The sequence below is a fragment of the Lynx canadensis genome, chromosome D4, assembly GCF_007474595.2.
Source record: "Lynx canadensis isolate LIC74 chromosome D4, mLynCan4.pri.v2, whole genome shotgun sequence".
NCBI classification, from domain to species: Eukaryota; Metazoa; Chordata; class Mammalia; order Carnivora; family Felidae; genus Lynx; species Lynx canadensis.
In genome coordinates, this window is record NC_044315.2 from 63,061,075 (window position 1) to 63,079,710 (window position 18,636).

At 39.9% G+C, this 18,636-nt stretch overlaps 1 protein-coding gene across 1 annotated transcript in view; it reads left to right on the forward strand.

Annotated features, from left to right (window-relative positions):
• The first annotated feature begins 585 nt into the window (after positions 1-585).
• PLPPR1 (phospholipid phosphatase related 1) overlaps positions 586-18,636 on the forward strand; it is a 128,242-nt gene continuing 110,191 nt past the window's right edge. The window contains exon 1 of the mRNA XM_032595661.1: positions 586-689. Within this exon, the coding sequence (XP_032451552.1) occupies positions 627-689 (63 nt within the window). The 5' untranslated portion in view covers positions 586-626. The remainder of the gene's footprint in view (positions 690-18,636) is intronic.

Genomic DNA, 18,636 nt, shown 5'->3' on the forward strand with positions numbered 1-18,636 from the left:
CACACACACACACACACACACGGGGCTGAGAGAACTCAGAGAGAGGGATCAGTGATGTATTAATCCAAAATAATTAATAATCAAAGGAGCAAGGGCAAAGAGTGGTCAGGGTAAGAAGTCAGGGGTTAGTGCCTCAGTACTAAATGTCAGCTCCAAAGGTATAGGCAAGGGTAGAAACAAACCTTGCAAACTGGGAGAATCAGGCCTAGAGAGAGGAGATCTGAGCAGTATGGAAAACAACAAATGTATTGCAGCAGAAACTGCCTTTCATGGCATGAGGGCAGTCTACTCGGGTAAAGCAAGGTGCAGGTCTAGGCAATTAGAATTCAATTCACTGTAGCTTTTTTTGCAGGGGTGGGGGGTTCACTACCTGTCATTTAAACTCTAGATTGCTCATGGCTAGTATATACATGTCTTTTCTCTGAAATGATGATTAGTCTGACTTGATTATGTTATAGATCACTGTTTGCATTGTTTGTACACAGCTTATTTATCTAGAGGGTAGCTGATATTTTCATGTAAATCCCTAAGGGACTGCTAAACTTATGGTTCTTATACCATGCTACTTGTTTCTATTTCAGCCTGGCCAGTTTTAGACGGTGCAGCCTTGCTACATGGTGTAAGAAATGGCTGTAGGAAACAACACTCAACGAAGTTATTCCATCATCCCGTGTTTTATATTTGTTGAGGTATGTGTATTTTTTGCCTTTATGGACAAATCGGAATAATAGTAGTTTTTATGCCGAGAACTTCGATTATTTTACAAAATTAATCTTCTCATTGAAAAATTTTGGTAGCACAAATATTGGTAAGGAATATATTATTCAAAGCGTTCCTTGAATTTGAAGCCATACAACAAGAAGGTTCATCTATGGGATACAAAATAATTTATTCCTTTTATTTCCAGTAGTGACTTGAGTGTATGAATTATGAATGCAGCATTTTAAGTAGGTAGTTTTTAAAAAATAAATGTTGTATATAAGTGAAGAATCACTGATTCTGCTCTTGAAACCAATATTGCACTATATGCTAACTAAAATTTCAATTAAAAAATAAATATCATATTTCAGGAGTTAATAAACCACATTGTGTACAGATGATGTTAGTTGACAGATTTTGCCTTACAGCCCAAATAAAGAAAAAAAAATCTTAGAATTGACTGTTTCCACTGGGCATTTTTTTTTAAAGTAGAGTATTGAGAGCTTGTGTAATGTGCAATTTATTTTGGTCGTGAATGATTTTGTTGAGTTGCTCTAAGCCTGTACCAACAAACGCTTCTCCAGCATCTTCTTGGTTAAACTCCTTACACTCCCCCACTGTACCTCACTCTTTATAATGTTTTTATGGAGGAGGCAGAGACCTGGAAATTTTAAGAAATTTGTAATCATACGATGCAAAAAAGAAAAAGCTAGCTACCCCAGGTTATCTCAAAATAAGATGTCTATTTGCCAAAGATATTATTTCTGCCTTCTCAAAGACATAGGTAGAGTATCTAATGGGTTGTTTTTTATCCTAAAGATTGGCTTTAAAATATGACCATGTAAATTGCTGAAGAGTAAGTGTCCTGAGATTCCTTTCTGGGTAACTGCCAGGATAGTCTTTACATCCCAAGGCCCAGCTGTAGCATATTCTTATATTATGGGATCTTTTTGGCTGAGTGTGGGAGGAACATGCATGTTGATCCATTTAACTATCCATGTGAAGACAGACAACACTTGAGTTAAACCACTATTTATATTCAAAACTGTACTTTCAATACATACGTTGCTTAAACATCTGTGCATCAACGCAAGAAGTATTTTTACCTTCTACCTCTTGAAATAACTTTGGCTGTCTATATAGTCTGTTGAATAATTTTGAACATTCTGATTTGGGGCCAATAAACATGGGTTTGGCTGATCCTTGAGTTTCACTTGCAGACATCCCTTGGTAGTTTAGATGAACAAATAATATTTGATTTCTTTTCTGGTGATGTTTGTGAATCTGTTTGTATTGCAGAATTAGGGGGAAATAGAACATTAACTTGGGACAGAGGTGTTCATATGTCAGGAGACCTACAGACTCACACTATGCTGAATCTCTGAAAGGGTAAACAAAGAACTTTTCTCTCAACATAAACACATCTTCTTAATACTCTTCCTTTAACTTACTGTAGAAGGCCTAGAATAACTCCATTCGGACAATAACTATACCTTATGTATATTGTGGGTTCTAGTTACCATTGTTCATATTGAAATTTTAACGAAGGAAAAAGAGTCCTTTCTCATGCTGCTCATGGGGAAAATGTAGAAGACTATAGCACTATGTCGGTCTTTCAATGTTAAAATTCTTTGTTGTAAGAGAAATAAATTTGTAAAGTAAGCTGGGGGAAATCAGACAATGAGTCATCTGATACTGTCTTTATCGTCCTGGTAGCAATTTTACTTTAAGTTTTCTTAAAAATCAAATAGGATCTAAACCTCAAAGTAAGAGGTTTAATTTATTGCCGGAAGGTATATCTCTGAAGATTGTTGGTCCTCTGATGTATGAACAATGAGCTGACGGGTGGAGCAAGCAACAAGAGATATAAATCAGTCTTTCTCTGCCTTAACCTTAACAAACATAAATATAAGTCTAAAAATCTGAGAAAGGAAAGACAGTTTATTCTTTTTCTTGTTGTATTGTCCTTATTTTGCATGGAAGTTTAAAGTACATCAGGTGTACAATTTAGTGATTCAACACATACACACAACACCTGCTGCTCATCACAAGTGCACTTGCTAATAGTACACTATGTTAACTAACTGGAATTTAAGTAAAAACTTAAAAAAATACGGTACATCAGTGACTTCTCTCAGAAATAAGCAGGAGAAAGAAAAAGAGGAAGTGAAGTGAAATAAAGTAGAAATTGAGAGGGGAAGAGGTATATCTCAAAGTGGCTGTCATGGTTCTCCTGTATTTTAGCTGTCAAATACCTATAATTGTATGGACCCCAATGTTCTTTGCAGCATTATTTACAATAGCCATGATATGGTAACAACCTAAATGTCCGTCCATGGATGAATAGGTAAAGAAATTGTGGAATGGACACATAATGGAATATTATTTGACTATAAAAAGGAATGAAATCTTGCAAAATACAACAATATGGATGAACCTTAAAGGCATTATGCTAAGTGAAATAAGTCAGTCAGAGAAGACAAATACTGTATGATCTCTCCTACGTGTGGAATTAAATTAAAAAAACACCAAGTTCATAGATACAGAAAACAGATTAGTGGTTGTTGGAGGGGAGAGGGGGAGAAATAGATGAATGGGGTCAAAAGTTAAAAAAAATCTTTCGTTAATGAAGAAAAAATTTTTTTAAATATTTTCTCTTAATAGTGCTCTTCTGAGATTGAGCAAGAAAACTTTGAATAAGACCCAGTTGGGGGTGGAATGGGGTATAAAATGAAAAAACACTTACCGTTTACGTACATTATGCCAGGGATATCAGAAAATTTGGTCAAAAATAACTTAGTTAAAATGTCAATTTGATCAATGAATATCTTTTCACTATTACTTCTTTTTTTATATAAAAAATTTTTTTTTTCAACGTTTATTTATTTTTGGGACAGAGAGAGGCAGAGCATGAACGGGGGAGGGGCAGAGAGAGAGGGAGACACAGAATCGGAAACAGGCTCCAGGCTCTGAGCCATCAGCCCAGAGCCCGACGCGGGGCTCGAACTCACGGACCGCGAGATTGTGACCTGGCTGAAGTCGGACGCTTAACCGACTGCGCCACCCAGGCGCCCCTCACTATTACTTCTTAATTATGAAAGAATTCAAACAGAGGAAATATAACAGATACACCAAAACCAAATCTTTCCATATGTGCTTCAAATGTTTTCTCAAGGAAAAAAAATATTTTTTCAAGGAAAATAAAATATTACAAATATGGCTGAAGTCCTACTGTCCTGGACCTGGAAGTAACTATCCGTGAAGTTGGAGGCTTTATTCCCCTATATGATTCTCATTCATATTTTCATATTTTTCCTATATATCTACATATTCGTAAACAATATCTTAGGGAGATTTTACATAAATGATACCATATTGAACTTTCCTTTTGCAACTTGCCTTTTCATTCAACATTATGTTTCTGACATTTATCCAGATTGGCAATCCATTCCTTTTAAATTGTGACATTTTATCTCATTGCATGAATACGCCCACTGAGGGACAGTTTGGTTGATTCTTTTTTGTTTTCCTGACTCTTATTTTACTCTTACAGCTTTCTTTGGCAGAAAACGTTCTTATTTCTGTCTCCATGTCCATGTGTCCAAGAGCTTCCCTTGGATTCACTCCTAGCCGTGGAATTGCCAGGACATGATTACATTTCCCTGTGGTTTGCTTCAGTGTAAGACCAATATTGAAATTTTTATCCGTTTCCTTGAGGAAACTTTCTAAACTCTAGACTGCGTCTGTATATTTCTTAGATTTTTTTTCAGACAGTTATATCATCTGCAAGTAGTAGCAGATTTGTTTCTTTTCTAGTTTTTACAACTTTTTCTTATCTTTTTGCTTTGCTTAAGACCTCCAGCGCAATGTTAGATAGAGGCAGCAGTAGAAGCCATCCATGCCTCATTGCTGACTTTAAAGAGAATATTTCAGGCGTTCTGGCATGAAGTTGTAAATATGGACTTTTGTTCCTTTTTCTTTTTCCTTTTTTTCCGTTTTCTGCCTTCTAGATTAGATTACTTTTGTTTTAATCTCCCTTTCGGTTTTAAATTATAGATTCTATTTCTCTTCTTTTAAACCTTACTCTTCAATTAAAAATTTTTTTTAATGTTTTTATTTGTTTTTGAGACAGAGAGAGACAGAGCATGAGCAGGGAGGGGCAGCGAGAGAGGGAGACACAGAATCTGAAGTAGGCTCCAGGCTCTGAGCTGTCAGCACAGAGCCCGTCACAGGGCTTGAACCACGAACTGTGAGATCATGACCTGAGCCTAAGTCGGACACTTAACCGACTGAGCCATCCAGTCGCCCCATTACTCTTCAATTTTAAATATTTAAAGTTAATAAACAATAAGCTTAACCAGTAGCTCTTCGCTTCTTGTAAACAGTGATGTTCTTAAGTCACTTTGAAATCTTGGGTGTCATTCTTGATTTTATATCTTCTTTAAATTTTTTCACTAATTTTTCAGTCCTGGCTTCTCTGAATTTACCTGCATATTCATTTTCTTTGCTCACCCTTCCTCCCTTTATTCCTCTCCTTCTGTCAGGGTTTAATTTCCTCATGAAACTGAGCCTTTAGTAGTTTTTTCTGCATGGACCTGATGAATTGTAAACAGTTGCAATATTTATCTGACTTTCTCTTTACAATACAATTAATCTAGAAGGGCAGTCTAGCTTAGTACTGAATTCTGGATTGAATAGTTTATTCTACCTTCTGAACTTCCAGAGTATTAAACCATTTCCCTCTCCTGCACCGTGCAGCCTACCTTTATTTTTGTTGTGAACACTCTCCTCTTATTACTGTTCTTTTTAAAAAAAAATTTTTTTTATGTTTATTTTTGAGAGATAGAGCATGAGTTGGGGAGGAGCAGAGAGAGACACACCCACACAGAATCCGAAGCAGGCTCCAGGCTCTGAGCTATCAGCACAGAGCCCCACGCAGGGCTCAAACCCATGAACCATGAGATCCTGAGCTGAGTTGAAGTCATACTTGATAGGTAATCCACATTTCTCTCCAGTGGCTTTGCCATTTTTCTCTTTGCTTTGGTGGTCTGTAATTTCATATAATAATGTTTAGGTGTGAGTTTTATACTGGCTAGAATTTATTTTATATCTTGAGTGTGAAAAGTCACATTTGTACCAATTCTGTAAAAGTCTCAGGCACCACATCCTCAAATACTCTCTCTCCTCCATTCTATTTTCTTTCTCCATTTGATATGTTGGATCTTCTTCTCCGTCTTTCTGTATTCCATGTCTCTTAACCCGTCTTGTTTTTTAATTTCTGGAAGTTCTATGTGCAGAAATCTTTTTGTTTGTATAGTGTCCCCATGCTTACAGTTTTTCTTTTATATTCTTTCAGATTATTCTGTTTTCTGAAATTATTGGTATGCTAATCCTCCTGTATGTTGTATCTGACATCTCTAGCTCATTGTTTCCTTATTTATTTTTGTACTTTTTAGCTCATTTTTTAGCAGGGCTTGCTTCTTCTGTAGGATTCATGCAGGCCTTAGATTTTAAGAGTCTTTGGGGGGATTTTGCATGTTTCTTTTGGGCTTAGGCTTCTATATTCAGAACCCACATGTGACAATCCCAAAGTATACTTAGATCAAAGTTCATCTTCCTTGTAGTCTTCCTATGACAGTAGGTGGATTTATGTAGAACATTCTTTCTCTGAGTGAAAAAGCAAGGTTCAGGAATGCTGGCTTTTACACAGCAGTCTCCATTCACACTCAGATCCTCACACCTGGTCCTCATGGACATTAAACCCCAAATCTTGTTATGGAGTTTGACCTGTACCCCTTTCTCTACTCCCATCTGGATCCACTGTATCGTCAGTTTATTGGGTTACCACTCTTCTTTTCAGTACCCTTTTTGATTCAGCTCATCTATGAATGATAAAAAAGACAAGCCATTGTTTGTAGATGTTTGCAGTGGGATGTTTTCAGGCCATCTTTGTTCCGTGAATGCATTCATTTATTAAACACTTATCTATTCAGTACCTATTTTCCCCCCAAAGTCATTATGTGTTTTGCCCTTTTTGCATACTTCAGTTGCTAACCAGGCTTCTGTAACTTGAATCTCATCAAGTTTTTCATAGAGCCAGGATTATTGGGCCATGCTTGAAATGTGTGTGAAGGATGGAGGGTGGAAATGAGAGCCAAACAGTGCCCACAGTGGAGCACTGATGTGCATTTTCTTAGTGATATTTTAATTCTGCAAGCATAAAATTTTGACTGAGGGATGTTTTACTTGTGGCAGTTGGTGAGGTGAGTAGATACAAGCCAGCACCTAAAAATTCAAAAGTGAGGACAAAGTGAAAGCCTGCCTGGGACCCACCCAGAAGGCCGAACCAGTGGTGGAGAAGCTGTCTGGCAAAGGAGTACATAGCACAAAAGGTCTCATAGTGATAACAAGTCAGGAAAGCACAGTTCCGAGTAATCCTTGGATGCTACCAAAATGAGAAGATGTCACTGGAGAGAGAACAAAGTTTGTAGATAAAGAGAGTAGACACAGAAGGTAGTGGGCTGAAAGGGAGGGGATCAACACAGAATGGATTGAGAAGTATGACCTGTAATGGGCAACCCAGGTGCTTCCAGAAATCATGCCCTTGAATGTTAGGTATTCAGAAAAACGTCTCCTTTGGACATTTCCCCATGTCAGCTAATCCTGAAAGTGTACTTGCCATGCTGGCTGGAGCCTCTTAAATGAAAAGCCTTTGACAAGTGAATAGTGATTTTTTTAATGTTTATTTTGAGAGAGACAGAGACAGAGACAGAGTGTGATTGGGGAAGGGGCAGAGAGGGAGGGAGACACAGAATCTGAAGCAGGCTCCAGGCTCTGAGCTTCAGCACAGTACATGACACAGGGCTTGAACTCACAAGCTGTGAGATCATGACCTAAGCCAAAATTGGATACTCAACCAACTGCCCCACCCAGGTACCCCAAACAAATAGTGATTTTTAAGGACTAGAATATAAACTTTTCTTTTGCTAATAAGAGTGAAATCCAGAATCACTAAAATTCCAAGATGGTCCATGACAACATTTCTTTTTTTTTTTTAATTTACATCCAAATTAGCATATACTGCAACAATGATTTCAGGAGTAGATTCCTTAATGCCCCTTACCCATTTAGCCCATACCCCTTCCCACAACCCCTTTAGTAAACCTCTGTTTGTTCTCCATATTTAAGAGTCTCTTATGCTTTGTTCCCCTCCCTGTTTTTATATTATTTTTGCTTCCCTTCCCTTATGTTCATCTGTTTTGTATCTTAAAGTCTTCATATGAGTGAAGTCATATGATATTTGTCTTTCTGTGACTGGCTAATTTCGCTCAGCATAATACCCTCTAGTTCTATTCATGTAGTTGCAAATGGCAAGATTTCATTCTTTTTGATTGCTGAGTAATACTCCATTGTGTATCTTCTTTATTCATCCATTCATTGATGGACATTTGGGCTCTTTCCATACTTTGACTATTGTCAATAGTGCTGCTATAAACGTTGGGGTGCATGTGCCCCTTCAAAACAGCACACCTGTATCCCTTGGATAAACACCTAGTAGTGCAATTGTGGGGTCTTAGGGTAGTTCTATTTCTAGTTTTTTTAAGGGACCTCCATACTGTTTTCCAGAGTGGCTTCACCAGTTTGCATTCCCACCAGCAATGCAAAAGAGATCCTCTTTCTCCACATCCTCGCCAACATCTGTTGTTGCCTGAGTTGTTAATGTTAGCCATTCTGACAGGTGGGAGGTGGTATCTCATTGTGGTTTTGATTTGTACGTCCCTGATGATGAGTGATGTGGAGCATTTTTTCATGTGTAAGTTGGCCATCGGAATGTCTTCTTTGGAGAAGTGTCTATTCGTGTCTTTTGCCCATTTCTTCACTGGATTATTTGTTTTTGGGGTGTTGAGTTTGATAAGTTCTTTATAGATTTTGGATACTAACCCTTTATCTGATATGTCATTTGCAAATGTCTTCTCCCACTCCATCTGTTGCCTTTTAGTTTTGCTGATTGTTTCCTTTGCTGTGCAGAAGCTTTTTATTTTGATAAGGTCCCAATAGTTCATTTTTGCTTTTGTTTCCCTTCCCTCTGGAGACATGTTGAGTAAGAAGTTGCTGTGGCCAGGATCAAAGAGGTTTTTGCCTACTGTCTTCTCAAGGATTTTGATGGCTTCCTGTCTTACATTGAGGTCTGTCATCTATTTTGAGTTTACTTTTGTGTATGGTGCAAGAAAGTGGTCCAGGTTCATTCTTCTGCATGTTGCTGTCCAGTTTTCCCAGCACCACTTGCTGAAGAGACTGTCTTTATTCCACTGGATATTCTTTCCTGCTTTGTCAAAGATTAGTTGGCCATATGTTTGTGGGTCCATTTCTGGGTTCTCTATTCTGTTCCATTGATCTGAGTGTCTGTTTTTGTGCCACACGACATTTCTAACCAACAGCTTTCAGCCCTCCCTGGATCTGGTTCTACTCAAGCAATGAAAAATAGCAAATGCTGAACTAGACAAAAGCTGAAGAAAGAGGCAGCAGGAGGAGTAGAAAATTAACAACTTTTAAGTGAACGTGAGGACATCTACTTTCTTATCCTCGTTTTTGCTACTTGAAATCAATTATATTAGTTTTTGGTGAGGATAAAGGTTCTTACAATAAACTAGCTATAAAGTAAAAAGAGTGATCAAAATAATCAAATATCCTCTTTCTGTGTTTTCCATCCTCAGTCCTTTTTTCTCCTTCTCAGCTTCCTCCTTCCCTACCTCCTCCTTTCCCATGTACTACTCTCCCCTCTGTACTCCTGATCCCCTCTCCTGTCTTTCCACTTTCTTTCTCTTTCCTCTTCTCTGTCATTTCAGAAACACCTCTCACACTTGAGGATCAACAAAAGGAGGGTTTCCCTGAGGGAAAACACACCCAAATTAAAGTAGAATTTTTCCCCTAAAAATGAGAACATGCGCTAAGATCCCCCCTACCCGCCCCAAATCATTGCCAGTGTATTTTCTCAAAATAGAGAGATATTTTGGGACGGAGATACCCCTTTTGACAAATCTTCCCAGATACCAGTGGATTCTTTCAAGACAATGTCATTGCATTCTCTGTAAAATCATGAACAACTCAGTCAAGTCTCTTTCAAATATATTCATGCTAACAGCAAAACTCTAAATGGAGCTTAGCTTCCTTGGCAGATAATATTAAGTACCAGGAGTTTGGACATAATGAACACAATTATTGCTTGATGTGTACAGATGTGACAGTTTTATCATCTTGACGGTTACTTGTACTTGCAATTTTTATTGCCTGTTTTTGACAACTCATTTTTCTCAGCTGGAACCTACCAGGTGATTGTTATAAATGCCAGCCTGAAGATAAATAATCTCATGAAGTTCTGCAAGAACTTGATGGTTCTGAGTGTCTTTCTTCTCTTGGGCCACAAGGCATTGCACATTATCGTTTGGGGACAATAACATTTCTAGGCCTCTGTCAGTTTGTGTGCCTTCAACGTAAAAAGAAGAGTGAGTCTTGGCCTTGCTGTCTGCTCTTTCCTTGCAGATGTTAAGGTTTAGCAGATCTGACCACCTTGTTCCTGAGACTTAGATTGCAGCTACCTTAGATCTTTGTATTTTTTTTAAATTTTATTTTTTCAACGTTTATTTATTTTTGGGACAGAGAGAGACAGAGCATGAACGGGGGAGGGGCAGAGAGAGAGGGAGACACAGAATCGGAAACAGGCTCCAGGCTCCGAGCCATCAGCCCAGAGCCCGACGCGGGGCTCGAACTCACGGACCGCGAGATCGTGACCTGGCTGAAGTCGGACGCTTAACCGACTGCGCCACCCAGGCGCCCCAGATCTTTGTATTTAAGTCACATCCAGAACTTTCCAAGGAGAAAGTATCAAAATCTCATCCTCATGTGTAGTGGGATACAAAGAGAAAATAAGGTGATGTGAAAAGCCTGGGGTTTGAACCTTGGCTCTGCCATCCACTGCTGCTATAAACTTGGATAACTACTTTGCACTTCAGTTGCTTCATCTGTGAAATGGAACAACAAAAAACAAAAAAACAAAAAAACTTCCTCTTGGGCACTTCTGAGAAATAAATGAGGGTAAGGCACCTAAAAGTACTTGCCAAGTAGCAAGTGGTTGATGTTAACAAAAATAATTAAAGTAACAGCTTCTACCCAATAGAAAACAGATACAAAACCAACAAAGATGAAAAGTAAAACTAACTACACAGACATTTCAACATAGACACCAAAACCCTGACCCTTAGAGAGTTTAATATAGCAGTTTAATCCCCAGATACATCACGTTGCTGGGCTTAAGGGGATAATGTTTTTAGAATATATATTAAGATGTTGTTGGAAAGGTTTAAAACAAAGAAATGAAAAATCTGTTGGTCCTGGGGCGCCTGGGTGGCTCAGTCAGTTGGGCGTCCGACTTCGGCTCAGGTCATGATCTCGCGGTTGGTGAGTTCGACCCCGCGTCGGGCTCTGTGCTGACAGCTCAGAGCCTGGAGCCTGTTTCCGATTCTGTGTCTCCCTCTCTCTCTCTGCCCCTCCCCTGTTCATGCTCTGTCTCTCTCTGTCTCAAAAATAAATAAACGTTTAAAAAAAATCTGTTGGTCTTTTAGATTGCAATGACACGTGCAAATTATAAAGTACTTTCCTATGCCTTTTCCTATTTAATCATCTCTTTGACTCATGTTTGCAGTATGGAGCCAAAGGACAATGCCAACATTTAGGTAGCTATTATTGTTTATGTTTATTTATTGAGAGGGTGGGGAAAGAGCCGAAGCTGGGAAGGGCAGAAAGAGAGGGAGAGAGAGAATCCCAAGCAGGCTCCGTGCTGCCAGTGCAGAGCCCGTCACGGTGCTCAATCCCATAAACAATGAGAATGAGATCATGACCTGAACTGAAATCAAGAGTCAACTGAGCCCCCGAGGCATCCCTAGGTATCTATTATTTTTCACAGTATCAAGATAGCAGTGTTGATTTTAAAAATGAGATATGGTTGCCATCACCCTCTATCCTTGTCCTCAGGTACTCTTCCAACTGAGTGAGGGTTCCTCTGTTCTTCAGCATTGAGTCTGTTCAAGTTGGATGTTCTGAGATCAAGGGCCCAGTTAAAATAAACTGCTATCCAGAGAAAATAAGTCAAAACTAAGAGACTCAGTCTCGCCCTCGAGGACAAAAGATCAAAAGAAGAGGAAATATGGTTCCAGGCGAAATCAGATGGTTGGGCTCCAAGGGAAGGACTAGGAGTTGGGCCTGGGAAATCATTCCCACCTCACCCTCCTCCTGTTTTCCTTACTGGTTCTACTCCTTCACCCGCCTACCCTTTCAAAGATAATACAATGCCCAACCCGACTTTGAGGGAACATACATATCTCTTATAAGAGTAAGAACAGATGTGCAATCTCACTGGTAATCTAAATCTAAAAATGGTAATGCTGGTAACTATAAAATACCATGGAAGGATTTTGAATAGGTCAGGGGTACAGCCAGAATGAGAGCAACTTTGCTCTTGTCAGCATTCTGAAGAAATACATAGCTCTCTGCACATATCTCAGAATGTAAGTTATACAGATTTCACAGTTCTTTAAATCTGAAAATACTGATATTACACCATTAAATACACCATATTTGACATTTGTTTGGTGTTCTATTATAGAACTGGAGTACTTAAAAATATCAGTAGGATAACATTGACCCTATGCAATAGGAATATGTCTTCACATTTTAAATTTCCAATGAAGAAACTGAGGTACAGAGAGGTTAACTGTTTTGCTCAAGACTGCACAGCCAATAGGTGTTAAAGTTGGATTTTCAACAACATAAATTTAGACTTATGTTCCTTCACTGCATATATGTAGGAGGCATAATGATTGGTTTCATAGTATCATTGAAGAAGTGAACTTTCTGTAGTGGAGAACTGACTTAGGTTAGGGAAGTTCTTTCTGATAAGTTCAGAGACCAGAATTCAAATACGTAGAAATGTTGAAATGTGAATTTCCCTTTCTGTAATCTGCCATTCTTTACGAGCTTAAAGTGTATTACAGACGGTCCCTGATTTACAATGGTTTGACTTAGATCAAAATGCGAGATGATCTTATCTCATAGCATATGAAAATATAATTTAAATATTTTTTATTTTTGTAATGTTTATTTATTTTTGAAAGACAGAGAGAGACAGAGGATGAGCAGGGGAGGGACAAAGAGAGAGAGGGAGACACAGAATCTGAAGTAGGCTTCGGGCTCTGAGCTGTCAGCACAGAGCCCGATGTGGGGCTCAAACTCATGAACTGCGAGATCATGACCTGAGCCAAAGTCAGACGCTTAACTGACTGAGCCACCCAAGTGTCCCTAAAAATATAATTTATAGTCATCCTCACTTAGAGGAGGAGGAAGTATAAAATGGCAGTCTGTAGGGAGAGCAACTTGGTACCCTGTACCAGATCTTTAAGATTTTGTATTCCCCTTGGGACCCCAAAAGCACACTCTTAATCTATGCTCCAGAAATAATCATGGATGTGACAGATTTGGGTAAAAGATGATTTATCATTAAATTGTTAATGATGAAAAAGGAAAGCCCCTAATATTAAACTACAGGGTGGGGGGTAAAAATTCTTGTCCATTCAAAAAAGTACAATACTATGCATCCACAAAAAAGATATTGTAGAAAAATACTTAATACCATGAAGAAATACTCAAATTAGATAAGGAGATGGGTGAGAGGGAATGAGTTCAAAAGAGTACATAATCTGAGTCTACCCAGGCTTCACCAGACTGTGAGTATAGACGACAGTGACATTATCTGCAAGAACCAAAATCTCACTGTCTAGTGCTCACACCCATTCACAGCGGATTCTAGCAGCCCCAGTCTTCCCTGGTTAAGCCTGGAATTACCACCCATGCTCAGGCAGCAGTGTTTTGGGTTGCTACCCAGAGGACTGAGAATTTACATCCACTCCAGCCAGTGCACATCTATTTCCTCAAGCAAAGAAGGCACATAAAGGTGCCTCGCCCTGCCATTATTAACATTGTTCACAGTGGGGATGCTAATATCTGAGCCACTGTTAGGTTCTCTCCACAGAGGGTGGGCAGAAGCTCTGCTCTCAAACTCAGCATCTCACTTCATCACCTGAGCATTAGTGGGGTGCTGCTGGGTCTTAGGGTTACATCTATAGCCCTTCTGTTCACAGGACTCACACATGAATCCATGGACTTGTGGAAGGACCAATACCTAAGGCAGACACACTTGTCTCCTCTACCCTAATTTTTCTTCTGTTTTATACATGCAGATTAATTCATAGAAAATGTTTTTGGAGGACCATCAGCGTCACCAATTTCTCAGACTTACCAAGTTGTGTTAGGGTCATGTCAATAGACATTGCAGCTTCAAAGCCAGATAATCTCTCCATTCAAATTCTGCAGTGCAGAGGTAAAACGTAATACCTTTTTAGAAATATATGTATGTGCCTATACAACTAAATGCCCAGAAAAAAGAGGTATGCATAAAAATCAGTGTTTATCTCTGGGTGTTGGGATTAAATGTATATTTTTTGCATGGAGCCTACTTAGTTTTTTCATCAGAAAAAATTAGGGGCACCTGGGTTGCTCAGTCAGTTAAGTGTCTGACTTGAGCTCAGGTCATAATCTCACAGATGCGGGGGTTCGAGCCCCGCATCAGGCTCTCTGCTGTCAGTGCAAAGCCTGCCTTTGATCCTCTGTCCCCTCTCTGCCCCTCCCCATCTCATTGTCTCTCTCCCTCTCCCTCTCTCTCTCTCTCCCCGCCCCTTTCTCTCTCAAAAATAAACATTGAAAAAATTTTTAAAAAGCAGCTATTTATTTTTTTCTTTTTAAAATTGCACTAAGTTAATTGATGTGTGTAGTATAACGTACATAATTCTTTTTACAAAGGTAGAAACTGGTCACTACTTCTTCTGTAATTTGAAAACTCATTATATTCACAAAAAGTCCAATGTCTTACATCATTTCTCAGAGGGGAATTAATTGAAACAATAGTGAGAGTTGCTCTTTCTAACACTTGATTGTTTTTATAACATAACTTGATTGTTTTATAACATGGTTGTCACCAACACCAAGCCTTAGGGGGCATTTCTATAAATAATTATAATCATGCTTTAATTGTTGGTCTTGTTTAGGAAAATATATTTGAGTGCTCTGAATTTTCTTCTCTCTGGTAGGTTGATATATTAAATTGTTTATTATATAAAATAATGATTGTTCTTATTTTCAGTTTTTTTTTTTAAGTTTATTTTGAGACAGAGAAAATGCGAGTGGGGGAAGGGCAGAGAGTGAGAGAAAATTGCAAGCAGGCTCCACAAGGTCAGCACAGAGCTTGATGGGGGGGCTCAAACTCACCAACCATGAGATCATGACCTGAGCCGAAATCAGACACTTAACTGGCTGAGCCACTCAAGTGCCCCCTTTTTTTCAGTTTTAAAAGGGTCTTTTCTACACATACTTGTGGACCTGTCTTTTTCTACTTAACTGGAAGCTCTGGCCAGAGTATCTACCCATGATACTCAGGATCTTTGGTGCATGTTCTATCAGTGGAGTAAACATATGGCCCCTTCCCACCCCCATGCACCACCACCTAAAACATTTCTCCCCACAGTTAATGATAAAGGCATCACCTCTTAGTGCTAAATGGGAATTTAGATCACTTATGCAAAATCTCTCTTGTCTCAGTTAAGATAACAGAGATTCAGAGAGGGTAAGCAACTTGTCTGAGGCCACACACCTGGCTATTAACTGAGTTGGCAACCAAACCTGTAACCCTGACCCTCTCATAATCAATAGCAAATTAAATTAGTTATTCACAGCCAAATGATTCCAAAGCAGAAGCTATAAACACTTGGAAATAATTTCTATACAAGAGAAATTACATAAAATATGGTCTATCTTAATATACTTAATATGATGTGAGGAGGAACCATCAAGTGTAGTAGAGCCCAAAGCCTACAAAGATTCTGTAATGGCTCCGGCTGGGAAGGGGTCAAGAAAACATCCCAGAAGAAGTCACATTTAGTCCAATACCTAAAGACTAGTGAGACGCTACTCAAGTGTAGGAGTAGGCTCCAGGGAGGAGTGCTGCAGGAGGAAGGGACACCTTGGTGTGGACCAAGAGCTGAGAAGGTCCCCCAAATTTGAAGAGCTGCAAGAGTTTTATTAAGGCTAGAGCTTAGAGGAGAAGACAGGGAGTAGTGATGGGACACTGGGGAGGCAGGCGGAGGCCAGAACGAGAGGTATCTTGCAGGCCCCAGGAAGCAGTTTATCTTAAGGGTTTGGTGGAAACCGGAGCACTCCGGTAAGGATATTTTAAATTTATGCCTTACCTGGTAATATGAAATGGCAGGGAAGTGTGATGAGATCCTGGTGCCAAGGAGAAGAGCCATGAGCTCAGGTTTCACCATTTACAATAGATACCTTCTCTCCCCAGACTATCCTTTTTTTCTTAAGTTTATTTATTTACTGAGAGAGAGAGAGAGAGAGAGTGTGTGTGTGTGTGTGCACGTGCGTGAGCAGGAGAGGGGCAGAGAGAGAAAGGGAAAGAAAGAGAATCCCAAGCAGACTACACATCAGCAGCACAGAGCCTGACTCAGGGCTCAAACTCACGAACCATGAGGTCATCATGACCTGAGTCAAAACTAAGAGTCAGACACTTAACCAACTGAGCCACCCAGACATCCTTCTCCAGATGATCCTTCTTAGTAAAGAACAAGTGTCATGGTGATGGGGTCTTCTTCCGTGCCCACTCTCCCTACTACATAATAGCTATGAAAAATGTGAAAGGGGGGCGCCTGGGTGGCGCAGTCGGTTAAGCGTCCGACTTCAGCCAGGTCACGATCTCGCGGTCCGTGAGTTCGAGCCCCGCGTCGGGCTCTGGGCTGATGGCTCGGAGCCTGGAGCCTGTTTCCGATTCTGTGTCTCCCTCTCTCTCTGCCCCTCCCCCGTTCATGCTGTCTCTCTCTGTCCCAAAAAATAAGTTAAAAAAACGTTGAAAAAAAATTTTTTTAAAAAAAAAAGAAAGAAAAATGTGAAAGGGACCAGGGACTATGCTACTGAAAAATTTCTGAGCATAGAAAGTATCTTTTAGAACTGCTGTATCATCACCCTTTATCATAACCAAGGAAACTTTGAAAAAGACCATCTCAACAGTTGGGTCTATCTTTCAAGTTTCCCCAAGCTGCACTAGGTTACGTGCTGGTTTCTTATAGCAGAGGTCTGAAGATAGTTTTTCCCTAGGATTACTGACCAGGATATATAAACACAATGACTTCATTTTCTGTCCCTGTGTCCACTCTTCTGTCCTACTTTCCTCTTAAGTTCACTCCTGCTCATCACACCATGTGTTGGAAAAGTATGGTCACTCTAGCATAAGGGTATCTGATCATTTTGTTCCTGACCCATGATCAGTTGGTGGTATCCATATTTAAAGTGATTTTCCAGAATTTGACCTGCAAAATGCTAGCATCCATACTCTTGTTATAGTCTCTTTATGAACAACAGCTTATATTTGAAAAAAAAAAAAATGGGATGTAGGAAAGTAAAGTCCATCTAAAGCCAAGTTAGAGATTTTTCTCTCTGAGACACCAGTTAGCCTACATGAGGATGGCTTCACTGGCACAGAGTTTTCACAGTGTAGCCTGAGGACTGCCTGCTTTGAAATGATTGGGGTGCCAGTTAAAATTCAGATTCCTGGGGCACCTGGGTGGCTCAGTCAGTTGAGCATCTGACTGTTGATTTCTGCTCGGGTCTTTGATTTTGGATCAGGATCATGGGATAGAGCCCTGTGTCAGGCTCTGCCCTGAGCGTGGAGCCTGCTTAAGACTCTCATTCTCTCTCTCTCTGTTTCCTCTCTCTCTCTGTCCCTCCCCCATGCATGCACTCTCTCTCTCAAAAAATAAATCAATAAAATAAAAAAAAAAATTCAGATCCCTGAACCCAACCACTGATCTTAATCAGAATGGGGGAGGGAGGTGAGAGAGACGCATTTTTCTAAGTTTTTCAGGTCGTTCTTATGTAAAGTTGGTTCATATACACACCAACAGACCCAATTTAGGCAGATGCTGGCAGTGCACTGCCCATTTTCTCTTGATCCATCCCAAGGGCATTTGCAAATAGTCCTGAACAAGCATGCAGTTTCCCTGTTGTCTGTCATCTGGCAGTAGACGCATGCTAGGCCTGACAAGTTGAGTAGACTGTGATTGTTGGGGAGTTACTCCCAGTTACTCTTGACCAAGTTACTCTTGAAGGAGGAGTGATGGTGGATAAACAATCCTCAGTGGGACCATTTGGAAGGGAGTTTGGTATAGTCTCTGAGAGGTCCCCAGCAAGGTATAATGCCAGTTGCCCTGGAAATAACCTAACCATCAATGTATCTTTATTGGCTTTCCTCCTTTCCCTAGCTCCCTTGCCCTGTGCCCTCCCTCCACCCTACCCTTCCCTTCCTCACCCCCTCACCTGCTTCCTGGGATCATTTCTCAAATAATCTGCTTGGACTCACATCATTGTCTCAAGGTCCACTTTGGGGGGAATGCAAATTAAGGCAGAGAAAATTTGTACGAAGTAGAAAAACTTTATTGCAACCGAATTAGAGGATAAGACTTGAAGAATGGAGGGCTAAAAAAAATTTTTTTAAGTTTATTTATTTTGAGAAGGGGGGAGGGAGGGAGGGAGGGAGGGAGGGAGGGAGAGAGAGAGAGAATGAGAATGAATATCCCAAGCAGGCTCCTCACTGTCAGCACAGAGCCCAATGTGGGGCTTGAACTCATGAAATGTGAGATCATGACCTGAGCTGAAACCAAGAGTCACATGCTTAACCGACTAAGCCACCCTGGTGCCCCTAAAAATTTTTTAAAGAGATTTGATGTAGGAAATTTTATTAAATCTGTCCAATTAAAACTGAGCCAATTTAGGCAA